Source organism: Lethenteron reissneri, chromosome 10 (genome assembly GCF_015708825.2).
Source record: "Lethenteron reissneri isolate LAM-NWPU_2019-01 chromosome 10, ASM1570882v1, whole genome shotgun sequence".
Classification (NCBI taxonomy): domain Eukaryota; kingdom Metazoa; phylum Chordata; class Hyperoartia; order Petromyzontiformes; family Petromyzontidae; genus Lethenteron; species Lethenteron reissneri.
In genome coordinates, this window is record NC_083788.1 from 7,125,529 (window position 1) to 7,140,971 (window position 15,443).

Genomic DNA, 15,443 nt, shown 5'->3' on the forward strand with positions numbered 1-15,443 from the left:
TTTGCATTGATCACAATACCTGCAGTCGGAATGCAAACAAAAAACACAACTCTGATAATGTATGCATTGGCCTTAAAATTGATTGGTCCACACCCGAGACAGCTGTGAGACTAGGCTCTAAAGAAAGCTGTCTCGGGTGTGGACCAATCAATTTCAATCCTGTAAAATATTTTTTGTTTTATTTTGATTATTTTATTCTTTTCCTTCTACGTGACTTTACCGAAAGAACCAAGAATATGAATCACTGCAGTCACGAAAGCTTTAAATCGGAATTTATCTGGATGGTGTTAATTTTCACTTGATAAGCCACTTCGTTGAGCTATCATTTGTGGCCAGGTCGCTTTTTTAAAAAACGCTTTATAGCTCAGTGGGCCTTAGTAGGTCAATAAAAATTAAAGTTTAATAGTTTAAATTTCGATTTAAAGCTTTCGTGACTGCAGGGATTCATCTTCTTGGTTCTTTCGGTAAAGTCACGTAGAAGGGAAATAATAAAATAATAAAAATAAAACAAAATCATTCTCACGTTTCGGCCACAACGCAAGCAGCCGTCCTCAGGCGAAGAACAGGTCCGTCTTTCCGAATGATTTTGTTTTATTTTTATTATTTCCCTTCTACGTGACTTTAATAGTTTAGTCTTTCATCATGCAGCTGGAGGCGCAGCCCTGCAACTGCTTGTTCACTCAAATGTTGGCGGAACGGCCTCCTTCTACAGCGAGCTCGAGAGCTCTCCTCGGAGTAACTTGTCCAACTCTTCCACCACGGCCAGAACGACTCCTCGAAGAGGGGGAATGCCCACACTTTAACCCACCTACCATTCCCACCCTGCTCAGTAGTTCTCCACCACACGCGACTTGCCACTCAACTCATTGACCTACGACGCAGTTATACCGTTGGGTGGGCAGGTGGTGAGGATTAAAGAAACTTGCATCATTGTCTTCTTGGTTTTTCGGTAAAGTCACGTAGAAGGGAAATAATGAAATAATAAAACAATAAACATAATAAAATAATTTTCACGACGTTTCGGCCACAACGCAAGCAACCGTCCTTGCGTTGTGGCCGAAACGTCGTGAGAATTGTTATTTTTATTATTTTATTTCCCTTCTACGTGACTTTACCGAAAAAACCAAGAAGATGAATCCCTGCAGTCACGAAAGCTTTAAATCGAAATTTGCATCATTGTTTTAACTGAAAAATCCTAAGAGTTAGAACTCACGATCTCTGGATTGCAGGTCCAGGTGTGCCAAGCATTATACCACGACAGCAATCCTATCACCGAGATTAACGATGGCATAGATTTCACAATCTCACACTGGCATTTTGCACAGGAAGACAGACGCACGGACACAGTTGTACATTTATTTTCATTAACCCAATTAGTTTTCACTGATGTGGTTAGAGTGTTTTTTAGCATCGGCTCACATCCGAGAAGAAACTTTCTAAACATCAAAACGTGGCACAAACACAAATATTGACACCACACAACCACTGTGACAATTACAGTTAATCGGTTTCAGGATCATTACATTAAGCATCAACATTTTAATTCCCACAGTACACATTATATCTCTAGTTCCTTACAGTGGACTTGGTTGCTGCCCCCAAGTAGCATTCATGTTACGGGGCACATCGAGAAAAAAGTGCGTTGTCGTACAGTGGGGAGGTTAAGCCAGCCCCCCCCCCCCTTTCCCAGTGGAACATCTGAGCTGGGCCTTCAAAAAATGGGTGGTGTTTTTCCACAGGCTATTTGCTGTGACGAGCTGGAACCAAAAACGTGATGCGCTGCACTCGCATATCTGAATCTGGGCTCGGAGGCCAAGGAGGGCCAGAGTTTGGGGCTCGTGGCTTATTGTGACGGCGGTGCATTGCAAGAAAGATAAACAACACCGTGTCGCCGCGTCACCTTCACGTCTCGACTTTTTCATTGTGTACACATCATCGGCATCACGGCTCTGCTTCCACAGCAGAGGTCGCAAACGGGTTTTGATTCCTTACCCGTACCCGGCCGCACCAGGGTCGCAAACGGGTACCCGTACCCGGCCGTACCCGTAACCTACCCGTACCCAGCCGGGTACGGGTAGGGTACGGGTATCGGGTACCTGATTGCGAGAAGAGACAAGACGTTGGGAAATGAGTGACAGTTACTCACCAGTGACTCACGGTCTACCCGTACCCGGCCGCACCAGGGTCGCAAACGGGTACCCGTACCCGGCTGGGTACGGGTAGCCGGGTATCGGGTAGGGTACGGGTATCGGGTACCCGGTTGCGACCTCTGTTCCACAGTGGAAAATTCTGGCCTCTCCCCCAAGTCGTGCCGGGCTGGCTTGGCACAGCCCTGGCGCAGCTCAGTTGTACAGTGAGAAAAAAAGAGGTATCTGATGTTAATGATCCCATAATTGCACAAGTATAAGAAAGATGTACAAGTCAACACTAAATTCCTTTGTGAGAATGATTTACGCACCATTAGTGAACTTAAAACAGTGAAAGGGTTCCTTTGCAAATGAGCTGCAGGCAGCTCGATTGAGCCAAATCATAAATTGCTCCACATACCACAAAAACACGGCAAAATAAAAAACAGGTTTCAGCTTGACTAAATATCTTCAGTCAGGTCTAGCCAAATGAAGCAATGGTAAAAAGGACACCCTGATTTTATGGTCAGTAGCTATCCAAGAATGTCCAAAAAGACTGCATCATTATCACATAAATTCGATAATTATATTGGAATATTAGCAATAGCTCAACATAAAACGAAATGTATTTTTACTTGTGTTGTATGTGTAAGCATGTCAGAGTTTCTCTATGGGCTGCATGTCTGCCTGTGTGTGTACTTGTGTCCGAGTTGATTATTGATGTTGTACATATTTGTGCCTTATGGGTGTGTGTTGTGCAGTAGTGACATGATGGTCTGCAGTCAGTGCCAAACCGTGTTACCATCACCACCTAGCCTAGGCCTCCACATCAACCCCTCCTATACAGTGCCTGGTGTGTTGGCAGTGCGGTCATGAATATCAGCATAGGAAAAACAAAGGCGGCCAGGGGGTAATTTTACCAGCTTTCACCACCTACTCATTCATGTGCCATCCTCACCTTAATAACTGCTTATCAACAAGCCTATCCAGGCCAAAAATTAAAAAAACTGTCTTGTGTGTATGTGCATGTGTGTTCTTGTGAGTGTGCATCCGCCTACAGTTGAGTGAATGAGTATGCCTGCTGGATTTGTGGAGTGTTAGGTGCACAGTTGTGCTGTCATTTAGCCTCTGGTCTGTCCAGTCGCCTCCTCGGACTTGAGCTGCTTTCCGAGATATTCCCTAGGGTGCAAGAGACAGGAGGGAAGGTAGCAAAAACAACAATGATGTAGTCAACACCGCAAGTCACAACAACTTTGGGATGCATCCAACCGTAGAGAATGGCTGGCAACTCATGACAAATTGTTGAGCTAGGCTGCAGATGGTGCTCTCGCTCTCAAACTGATATGAATTGTACCTGCACCTTACCAAGTTTGATTTATACCCGTTTTGAATGCCCCCATAAAAAATTAAGGCTAGAGGAATGAAATTGTAGTCAATAAGGTTAAAACAAGGCAAGGACACTTTTCTTAATATCGATGCTTCAGCTCACGACACACACAAATCGAATTGCGTGTGTAAGCATTTATATTTTTGTTCGATCCATAAGTGTTGCATGTAATGGGTTCACATGACCTCTTCACCCACTTTGCTACATTTACCACAACACTAAATAATTACAGGACTGAATAGCAACATTCTACATGCTCACGCATCTATACTCCCTGCCTTCACCAACGTGCACTGAACAGTGTGGTGAAGTTCGATCAATAACACTTGTGACCCGTATTGCGTGGATTGCAAATCCAACGGTGGATTGCAAATGTAAATATTAATTTTTAGATTTATATAGCGTCGTTCATGCAAAGTGAATCTCACAATCACTGAGGAACCACAGATGAGCTGGAAGGCTGCCAGGCAGTGGGCTGGCACCAACAATTACCCAAGCTCTGCGTTCCTCTAATATAAAGATGTTTTCAGCCAATTAATGAGTGTTGTACAATTAATGAGTGAAATATTATATTGGTGTTATGCAGGTGTCCGTTAAAAACGCTTGGTCTCAATAAACTCTCACCTGGTTTAAATGGCGATTTAATGACGACATTAATATCGTGACACTTGTGTCCACCTGATGCTCCTGTCAGTGTAAAAGCCCATAGCTCACGTGAATGTGCAGTGTGCGTGTGCACTGAGGGCCCCACCAGTTGTGAACCATGAGCTTCTGCACGGCGAGCAGGGCGTTGTAGCGCACGTGCTGGTCCTCGTGGTGCATGTGGTTCATCACCAGGGTCTTACCACCCAGCTGCTCTATAATTCTGAAAAAATACAAACACACAACGTAGAGGTATATTTACGTGTTCACTACGTAGGGTCAGCATCAGCACCAAGAGCCAGACTGCTCACTAGAGACACCTATACAGGTCGTCCCCGAGTTACGATGGTACGATTTATGATATTTCGATCTTAAGATGGTGATAGCGATGACAAAATTGTTAAATATTTTACATTTCGCGCGGCAGGCAAACGCAGCAGCGTACGAGGTACGATACTGTACATTGGGACGCTGCCGGGATGTACTGTACGCATATAGTTTATACAGTACGGTACTGTAAATTGCTCTGTTTTGCTAAATTATCACCATTCTTTAAGATTCCTGGGTAGGCTAGGCCATTTTCGACTTACGATATTTTCGACTTACGATGGGGTCGTCGTAACGCATCTCCATCGTAAGTCGGGGACTATCTGTACTCCTTTTCGACTACCACATCCAAGCCAAGCCAGCGGGGGACCTTCACGTTATGGATATTTGCGAAGCCGAACCAGAACTAAACCATGATACGATGGCCTCACAGGACATCTGAATCTGGCTCTGGGTCAAGCAGACCCAGGGGTGGATGGAGTTATTGACATATTCATTGCATATGACGTCAGCGGCACAGTTCCGCTTCTATAAAACTAACCTATTTTATTTTACCAGGTATGCCCCACTGAGATAAATAGCTATTTTTCAGAAGCAACTTGGCCACAAATGATAACACAACCAGGTGTCTTACCACCTATAAATGTATAGCAGCCAAATTCTCTAAAAGCATGTTTCAAAATGTTGAGGGAAAAACTGGAGGACCCGGAGAAAAATCCACGCGACCAAGGGGAGAGAGACATGCAAACTACAAATAAACAGGTGTCAAGGGTCGGGATCAAACCCACGACCCTCCTGCATACCAAGCAAGGAAGTTAACATCTTGCCACCGCCGCGCTTCTGGGGCGGAAAAACAACCTGGCGCCTCCTGAACCGCACGAGGCTGGCTTGGCATGGCCCTGGCGCAGCTCGGTTGTACCATGAAAAAGAGATGCTATTGACAAGACGGCATCCATCTAACCATAATCCGGAGCCACCCCAACATAACGCAGTGTGTAGATGATGTTGGTGTATGGGCGCGCTGGGCTGCGACGAGCGAGCGAGTACCGTTTTCCACGGGGATAGTGCCGCACGTACTCCCCCACGTCGTGCGCTGCCACGGCCAGGATCTGAGGCTCCTCGGAGCGCTCGAGCAGACGTGTCAGAATCCTGAAAAACCAAGCACAAAAAGCAAAGATAAAGATCCCCCAGTATATCCTTCGCAAACAGTTGGGGCAAGTGCTGTTAAGTGAGCACCTACGAAGGCCGGCTCGGCACACGAGGGGGTGGATGGCCAGCACCACGCCCGGCCGACTTTGTCTCCCCAGTGGCGATGTTTACACACCACACCAGGTACTCATTAGAAGCCGAATCGACCTAGAGGAGGCCCAGGACCGGTTTAGATATTCGTCACTGGTGTTGGCTGTGAGCAGGAATCTAACTCGGGTTGCCGGATCCGCAGGACAGCGTGCTAACTGCTATACCACGCGAAGTGCTATACACACAGACACATACACACACGGAAAGCACCTCAAACACAGAAAGGGTGAGACTCACTTGAGCAACTCGCAGTTCTTCTCGTTGAGTCGTGCCGCGTTTTCACGCCAGAACTTCTCAGACTTGTGCACGGGGCTCCACTCCAGCCGGCCAGACTTCAGCTCCGAGCTGTACTCGTCAAATGAACTGCAATGCAAATATATAAGTACACAAAAGATAAAAATAAGAATCCTCCATTGAGCCTTCCAGACTATCGCTGCTAATTAAACCTCTGAACAACACATGAGGTGGTGCGATAGACACCACGCCTGGCCACCTTTGTCTCCCCAATACTCATTTTAAAGCCGAGTCGACCTAGGACTGGTGCAGATATCGCGAGCTAATTGAACCCATGACCTTAGATCACCAGAGCTCACAGGACACTATACCTGTGTATGGAGATCCATTGCTGGCCCTGTTGAACAGAGACAAAAATGCCCCGTGTAGTCTTTAACAGACTACATTAGGGAGCTCCTATTAGGTGCACACAGATGTACAAGATCTCCCATATAGCCAATACAGGCTGCTAGGGCAAGGGCAGTTCGCAATCACCTATTAACACGGCACATGAGGTGGTGTGATCAGAACTACACCCGGTCGCACTCACACAAACACACACACCCATGCTTGCACACGCATCCCGGGAGCCCGTTTTGTTTGAACCGCGTGTGCACCTGAGGTCCTGCACGCTCTCTCCGAGTTTGTCGAGCAGAAAGCGGATGTCTTCCGAGATATCCTCATCGTCGTATTTCTGCTGCTCCAGGTTCTCCAGCTGCTTCAGCACCTGCGGCACGGTTCAATGACGATGATAACAGAAGTCAAGGTGCAACAATGAATTGATTCATCATCATCATCCGTCTTCAAATCACTGACAGTTTCCATGATGTATGACTATTTGGTGGTATTCAGTCTAAGTTGGTACGATTTAACAGGACGCTGTACAGGTAGTCCTCTACTTACGATAGAGATGCGTTACGACGACTCCATCGTAAGTCAAAAATATCGTAAATCGAAGATGGCCTAGCCTACCCAGGAGTCTTAAAGAATGGTGATAATTTATACTGTATGTATTTATTAATTACAATACTGTATTGTACAGTAAAATGTAAAGTAAAAAAAAACCAAGGTAAATACTTAGCCTACCTATATGAACTGCAATCTAATAGAAAGTTTTTTCAGGAAACAATCCTCTCTGCTATAAAAAAAACTTTTAACATGCTTTGAAACACAAAAAACACAGAAAAAAATACACGCGCTAACACCGAGACAACTTAACTCCGTCGACCGCTGGTCAGAGTGAGGCATCACACAAGGCGGGAGATGCCTACATCCCGGCAGCGTCCCAATGTACAGTATCGTACCTTGTACGCTGCTGCGTTTGCCTGCCGCGCGAAATTTAAAATATTTTACAATTTTGTCGTATCGCTATCACCATCGTAAGATCAAAATATCGTAAGTCGGATCATCGTAACTCGGGGACTACCTGTATTTAGTCGGTGCTGCCATAGCTCAAAGGTTCAGCTCACCTTTCCCTGGATCATGGCAAGAGCGTACTCCTGCCGACTCTCACGCTCCACACTCTTCTCCAGAAGATTCTGTTCCACACACAACAACCACCACAACAACCATTACATTCATCAAAACAACACTTATCACACCACTCACCATCACAACCACCACAACAATCAAAACCACCATCTCACCATCATCACAACACATAAAACAACACCCATCATGCGTATGTATGTATGTTGAATTTCTTTCACACCGTACGTAGCCAACCGTCACAACCACCATAGCAACCCTCACCTCCATAAAAATAACCACCTCCACAATGACAACACTCACTGTTGCCATGACCGTCCCCCACCACCACCATCGCGTGTGCTCATGGTTGCGTGTGTGTACCAGCGGGTGCATGTGCATGTGTGCGTGTGAGTGTACCTGTGCATGGATATTCACTGTGGGTGTATCCATTCATGTGCAATTGCCCATGTATGTGGATTTACTACTGCATGCTACATTTTCTAGTATGTGCACAAGATTGTACATGTGTGTGTGCGTATGCATGTTGGGGCAAGTGCTGTTTACAAGTTAACGACGTTTGGCTTTGTGCACGAGTGAGTGTGTGTGTGCGAGCGAGCGAGAGAACCAGACATACACGGAAGGTGGCAAGGATGATGCGGGTGACCTTCTCCTTGACTGACTCCTGCAGAATGTCGGACAGCGTGGTGACCATGTTATAGCGACGTATGCTCTCGCACATCTGCGGGCTGAACGTGAGCAGCCAGAGACAGAAGATCATCTGGTACTGCAGCTGGAAGCCACACTTGGTGTGCAGGACCGACATTACACTGTGGAAGCACACACACACACAGCGGAAAGAGAGGCATGGTGAGAGATACGCAGTGGAGTCTATGTGTTTGTTTGAGCATGTGGTCGGTGTGAGTGTGTGTGTGTGCATTGCCACTGGTTCGTGTGTCTTTCTCTTTGTGTGTTCCTGTGTGTCTCGGTGTGCGTGTGTGAGTACAGTAGTGGAGTAGTTAGCGCGATGCACTAAGAACCCAGCGACTCAAATTCAATTCCTGGTCGTGGCTAACAAACAGTAGCAAATATCTGAACTAATCATATGCCTACCCATTGTTGATTCAGCTTTTTAAATGAGTACCGGACATAGTGGTGGTGGTCACACCACTCCCTCATGTGCCGCCAGCCTCCACATAGGTGCCCAATAACAGCACTTGCCCAAACAACCTATTTCGGCTATATGGAGGGTCTTTGTCTTCGTGCCATTGGAGTGTGTGTGAAGAAGCATCACTCACCAGCTGACACCGTCCATCTCCACCCAGGCGAAGCGATACTCGTTCACCCTGAGCATGAGCTGCAGGCATCCGGCCGAGCACTGCAGGTACTGCGAGTTCTGCACAAGCCATAACGGCGACAGAAATGTCAGTGACTTGGTAGTGGTGGGCAAAGACTTGTGATGTTTAAGTCACTTGTGGAATGCAGATCCGTTAACGACAGTGGTTTAGAAAAATATAAATTCACCCCAAACGTGGGCTGGGTTGCTGCTGGTTTCTTAAATTGTATACATTTCTAAATCACTATGCAAAGCCTTCACTACAACTTCACTGCAATGACGGAGCATCTGACTGATTTGAAAATCATTTTTGTTGTTGCTATGGAACCTTTCAACTCGCCTATTTAGTTTATTTTCATTTGAAGCTCTCAAATTAATTCGACCACATTTAACGCATGTGTCGGGAATCTACTATAAACTCTCACATGGTAACCTTCAGTGAGAGGCACCGTGCCGTCATTTCCCTGTGGCGTCTCGTGTTTTGCACGGTTCTGCTGGAGCGGACGTACCTCGGTCGGTGAGACGTGGCCACCGTCTTGTCCACCTGGGCGATTTTTCTACACATTACACACATTACACAGAGGGAGCGATAGTGTGGGTCAGCAACTCAGAAGCGTCACAACTGTGTTTAAGACAAAGGCGGTCAGGCGTTCGTGTGCAGCCAGTGCCAGTTAATTCATGTTTTTTTCCCCCAGAATATTTGTTCCCCCTAGGAACAAATATATATTTCGGAATATTGGTGAACATTGGTACTCCTTTAAACTATTAACTATTTTTTATTTTACTAGGTAAGGCCCACTGATCTACATAGCTCTTTTTCAGAAGTGACCTGGCCACAAATGATAGCTCAACGAAGTGGCTTATCATGTGGATATTTATAGCAGCAAAATGCTCTAAACACGTGTTTCTAAATGTGGAGGAAAAAACCAACGGACCCGGAGAAATATCCATATGACCACGGGGAGAACATGCAAACTCAAAATATACGGACATCAGGGTCGGGATCACACCCACGGCCTCCTGTATACCAGGCAAGGTAGTTAACATCTCACCACGATGGTGCCCATTGCATATTTGTAGCCCTTTATGTTTTTGTTTGTAACAAGTAATCATACGAGTCCTATGTCCATGTATGTGTGGCACCTGTGAGCCAAGCTGTGTCTTGAGCCAGTTGAAGTAGTAGGTCAGGTCACTCCCCTCCATCAGCTCCTTGCCCCACGCCGCCAGCTTCGCAATGATCCGCGCAGCCTGCGCATGCGTCCACACAGGTGAGCACGCGCACGCACTCCAATGTGGCAACAGAGCGTGATAATCCCCAGCGAGGGCAAAGCCAAAATACACTCGCCAATTAACTAAATTAATTATATTATTTAGGTTGGTGAAGCATGTGCCTAGCTGCAAATGGTGCTGTGTAAGTCTGTAGAGCCTGCATTGATCAGTGTACTGCAGTGCGATGGTGGGTTAGCTTCACCAACCCATACTGACCAGCGTGGTGAAGTTTGGTTAAATAACCCCCGTGACTGACACAGTGTGCAGAGGCCTTCATGTAGCAGTTGATTGACAAAGGGCTCTAGTTGCTCCATCGCCTTTTGACCACATCACCCAGAATTTACCCGATCTCGTGAGCCCTCATAGCTTAGCCTAGATCAGGGGTCGGCAACCAAAATAACCTAGAAGAGCCATTTCTTTCCAATTCGGTACAAAATTCAGTATTTCAAGAGCCGCAATGCATCTGAGTACATACGTACTCATCGTCAAGAAGCAGCCCGTAAAGAGCCGCATGCGGCTCCGGAGCCGTAGGTTGCCGACCCCTGGCCTAGATAGTGCTTTGATGGGTGGCCACCGCACATACAACTGGTGTTAGAAGCTGCTGTGAGCCAAGAAGTGGGCATTAGAGGGCAGTGTTGCAAAATCCATCATTGTACTGTACGTCTATGCTCCTACATCTATGTCGCCCACAATCATCAACCCGTACTGACTGGCGTGGTAAACTACAGTCAAACAACTGGCATGACACGCACGGCGTGGGGAGGCCCTCATCCAGCAGTGCATTAAGAAAAAAGCCCGTGTGCTTACATAATAATGGGGAGAAGATTCAAATCACTTGTATAACAAGTAATAACATGGCGACATCCATTCTGACGACGCCCAAGAGTGCGCACCTGGTGAACGGTGAACTGGTCCTGGCGGTTGAGCATGGGGAGGAAGTAGGACCAGGCCGAGGACTTGTTACGCCTGGCGTGGTCAAAGAAGATGGACACGCGGCTATGGTCCTCCTAGTGAATGCAACGTCACGAGCAAATAAAAATATAGTTTGCACCACAACAGCGAAAAACACAATGGTGGCAAGGCCACAGAAGTAATCCCCAAGCAAGTTGAGTGGATGATGCTCTTGAAGTAACCGGCATTAATTTCAAATTAACCATTTCATTGCCACACAATCATAGCTATGAGTGGCACACTTGAACCAAAATAGTAATTGACCACTCGATCAACGTAGAGGAATGGAAAAAGTGGTGGAGGGGTCACCTGCAGCATGTCGTCCACCATGGTGAGCAGCAGCTGCACCGTTTGCTCACGCGAGATTTGCGACATCAGATTCAGGAACGTCTTGGCTGTCTGCACACGGAAAGCAGGCATGACACGAGCACACAGGGAAATGACCACATGCCCTTGGGGACATGGTTGATTCCCACGTGTAGACACAGTCAATGCAGAGTCCGGTATATGCACGTGCACATGCACTCAATAAACTTCAAACAAAGCTTTTCACGGTCATGTTCTGTTAGCGAGCACCTTTTAAGGTTGGCACGGCACACGAGGGGTGGTCTGGAGAGCACAACACCTGGCCAGCTTCGTCTCCGCAATGCTGATGTTTACACACTACACCAAGTATTCAGTTCAAGCTGAGTAAACCTAAAGAAGGCCTAGGACCGGTTCAGATATTCTTCACTGTTGTCAGCCATGGCCAGGAATCTAACTTGGGGAGTCAGGTGTATAGCACAGTGTGTTAACCACTTCTGCTCCTCACATACTCAAACTCACACAAGAACCACACCCACACGGACACACATATATACATATTCGCACAGCCTCTCACTGTCACTGCACGTGTGTGGGTATGCACCTGTATGCCCTCCGTCTCCAGAATGTGCTGCCGCTGGGCGGTGGGCATCCGCTCGAATCGCTTGATGAACTCGCAGTCATCCTGGGAGATCATCTGACTCCTGCCAATGTGGCACGGCACAACGCGACACAGTACGCCTTCAGCAACCCCAACCTTCCATGCACAAGCGATGATCGGTGAAGTCTTTGATTCAAATGTATTCTTACATTCATGGTACTTGCGTTGAAGTGTGGTAAAAATCTATATCTTTTTTAAATTCACCTATGTTGTATGCAGTACTCCAGGTGAGATTTTGAGTCTCAGCAATTTACGCTCCAATTTTGATACTATCTTACACATTAAATGCCAATGTCTTATGGACAGCCCTTTGACAATGCAATATTGGATGAAGGGCTCCCCACAGCACACTGCTCATGGGGGTTGTATGATCATACTTAACCACATGCCGGTCAGGGTGGGTTTGTGAAGGGGGAGTTGACCAGGACCGGTTGAGATATCACTTGCCACTGATGTTAACTGTGACTGTGAATTGAACTCAGGTCACTGGGTCCATAGAACGGTGCACCAGCCACTGCGCCACACATCTCCACCACATTTTATTGTCTATTGAGACTCATGTAGTTTATGAATGTAGGTGTTTTTTTTATTACACGTTTATCAATGTTCACATCTAGACATGCATCTTCCATATATGCTGTGTTGTTATTTCTATGCACATGATTGTTTTAATATTCTGCTCGCAATAATAATTTGATGTTGAACACCGGAATTGCACTCAAAATGTAATTTCTTTCATTTTACTTTAATCTTCTTTTCTATTTTACCAGTTTGACATTATAATTATGTATTGACATTGCTATATTTTAATTCATTTGCTGTGCTTAAATCGTTGTGATTTAGAAGTGTTATGTTTGTACTTATTTGACAGATTTTCCTTGAAAAAGACAAGCCCTCACCTGGCTATAGAGAATATTATTTGATATAATCGAAAAGACTAATCTATCCCTGAGTGTTATTCCTAGAGGAACACATGGATCAGAAGACAAATGCAAATTAAAGACATCATTCACAAGTAATAAGATTCAATGGGCTTGGGCAGGATACATCATTATTAGGGATGGCCATTGGACGATACTGGTGATGAAGTGGCAGGATATGTATGTACATTGAATATGTACATATGAATATGCGAGTATAAGCAAATATGAGTATGCCAAACATGGGTATACCAGCTCATGTATAAGACCACGTTGGATTGTCGCATCACAAGACCTTGTGGGATAAGAGCTTGGGCAGCCCTTCATGCACCAGTGGATAAAGCATGGCTAATGGGGAGCCTTTCGTGGAGCAGTGGATAGAGCATGACTAATAAAAACGAATCTCTTTAGAACTACTTTTTGTGTTTATTATGTTGCCCTTCCCTCGCACCTCTGATTAGCATGGTTGGTTACGTACGGTGCAAAAGAAGTTTCAACATACATGCATACGTGAAAGCTTATCATTGTCAGAATTGCCCGGTGTAACGCCACGGGTCTGGATGTATCACTCACTGGAGGTAAGACTGCCAGTTGACGCTGGATGAGCGAACCTCTGCTGCCTTTGCCGCCACGATGTTGGTGGGGACGAACTCGGTTACTTCATGGCGATCCATGGTGCTTCAACAAAGACAGAGGTTCACATGAATAGACTGTTGGGGCAAGTGTTGTTAGTTAATACACACGCACACCCACATGTCCGACGTTCTGCTACGCGTGCTGGAAGCTTATTCAGGAACATAAAACACATTAGAGCTATATAGTGCAACTATGAAAACCCACACGACACAGGTATTGCATTAATCGTATGATTGTAATCGATTACTTGCTGTTTATGTAAATTAAGTGTTGTCAAATAACCCCCACAGCCTACACGGTGTGTGGAGGCTCTCATCCAGCAGTGTACAGTATTGACAAAGGGGGCTATGCATGTACGGTACATGGAAAGTACAGTTCGTGTATATTCTGTGCAGTTGTACATTTTTGCTAATGGACTTTCATGATGGTGGGCAAAACAATTTGTACCAACAAGCCAAAACATTTCGATTTAAAGCTTTCGTGACTACAGGGATTCATCTGTCTGTCGGAAAGACAGCATCTGAATTCAGACGCTGTCTTTCCGACAGACCTGTTCTTCACCTGAGGACGGCTGCTTGCGTTGTGGCCGAAACGTCGTGAGAATTATTTTATTGTTTTATTTTTATTATTTTATCATTTCCCTTTTACGTGACTTTACCGAAACAACCAAGAAGAAGCCAAAACATTGATAAACACAAATGAGATTATAAAATTGAGACGAAACTGCAGGGGGGGGGGGGGTTCATGGAATTGTGACCCCGAATCTTGGTAAAATCCAATCTCTGGGCGGGTCATGCATCATCACTGTTTCTTGGTCACTGTACGGTGTTCATTATAGGTCCGGGGAGCGGTGGCCATAGTACGCTGCGCTATGAACCCGCACTATTGACGAATGTATTGCGAATTAGTCGTGAACCCGGTGGCGATCACGGAGTTCGATTGCTGGTCACTGTTGATATCGGCGGCGGTTAGCGATATCTGGCGCGGTTCAGGCAACTTACCCCCGTCGTGAGAAACCGGCATTGACCAGCGTGGTGCATTAATGGTCAAGACAACTCCCATGACTGACACGGCAGTGTGTTCACACAGGAATGTAAAACGGATAAGAACGATTCATGTAAAGAGTCACCACGCAGACCGACGACTGCGGCCTACACCGCGGGAGTCACCATCGGCCTCGACTTGTTACCCCGGCCGCCTCAGCGCACCATTCGCCCGCTAACCAAATGACCAAGCGGGCCGGGAGTCGTCGAGGGGTTAACAAAAAATATAAATGTTTGACGGTGAAATTAAACGACGCGACACGAGCCGCTGGGTGATTGTGAGGGTAAAACTGATACGACGGCGCTCACTGAATTGTTTAATTTATATCAATTTAAGACGAAAAACCTCACCTCGACTTCCCGTCGCTCCACACGGAGCTTGCGGAGATCACGGGCGGTCAGGTGACGGTGACGTCACGCGCAGGGTCCTTAGGGTTCAGAGTCTGCAGTGAGACTCATAGGGGCAGACTGAGGTGGTGTTAGGAGCCTTGGGGGTCAGAGTCTGTGGTGAGACTCATAGGGGCAGACTAAGGTGGTGTTAGGAGCCTTGGGGTTCAGAGTCTGTGGTGAGACTCATAGGGACAGACTAAGGTCGTGTTAGGAGTCTTGGGGTTCAGAGTCTGTGGTGAGCTTCATAGGGGCAGACTAAGGTCGTGTTAGGAGTCTTGGGGTTCAGAGTCTGTGGTGAGACTCATAGGGGCAGACTAAGGTCGTGTTAGGAGTCTTGGGGTTCAGAGTCTGTGGTGAGACTCATAGGGACAGACTAAGGTCGTGTTAGGAGTCTTGGGGTTCAGAGTCTGTGG

The 15,443-nt window shown here is 46.4% G+C and overlaps 1 protein-coding gene across 1 annotated transcript; it reads right to left on the bottom strand.

Annotated features, from left to right (window-relative positions):
* Nucleotides 1–1,342: 1,342 nt before the first annotated feature.
* ATP6V1H (ATPase H+ transporting V1 subunit H) lies at nucleotides 1,343–15,099 on the bottom strand. Its single transcript, XM_061549361.1, has 15 exons — nucleotides 14,992–15,099; nucleotides 13,535–13,639; nucleotides 11,985–12,084; nucleotides 11,387–11,476; nucleotides 11,020–11,133; nucleotides 10,001–10,105; nucleotides 9,367–9,414; nucleotides 8,820–8,917; nucleotides 8,159–8,351; nucleotides 7,524–7,592; nucleotides 6,672–6,781; nucleotides 6,019–6,144; nucleotides 5,530–5,631; nucleotides 4,265–4,378; nucleotides 1,343–3,305 (listed from the first exon to the last, which is right to left on the bottom strand). Exons 2-15 carry the CDS (start codon nucleotides 13,633–13,635, stop codon nucleotides 3,248–3,250), a joined length of 1,428 nt encoding a protein of 475 aa, XP_061405345.1. The 5' UTR covers nucleotides 13,636–13,639; nucleotides 14,992–15,099; the 3' UTR covers nucleotides 1,343–3,247.
* Nucleotides 15,100–15,443: the final 344 nt, after the last annotated feature.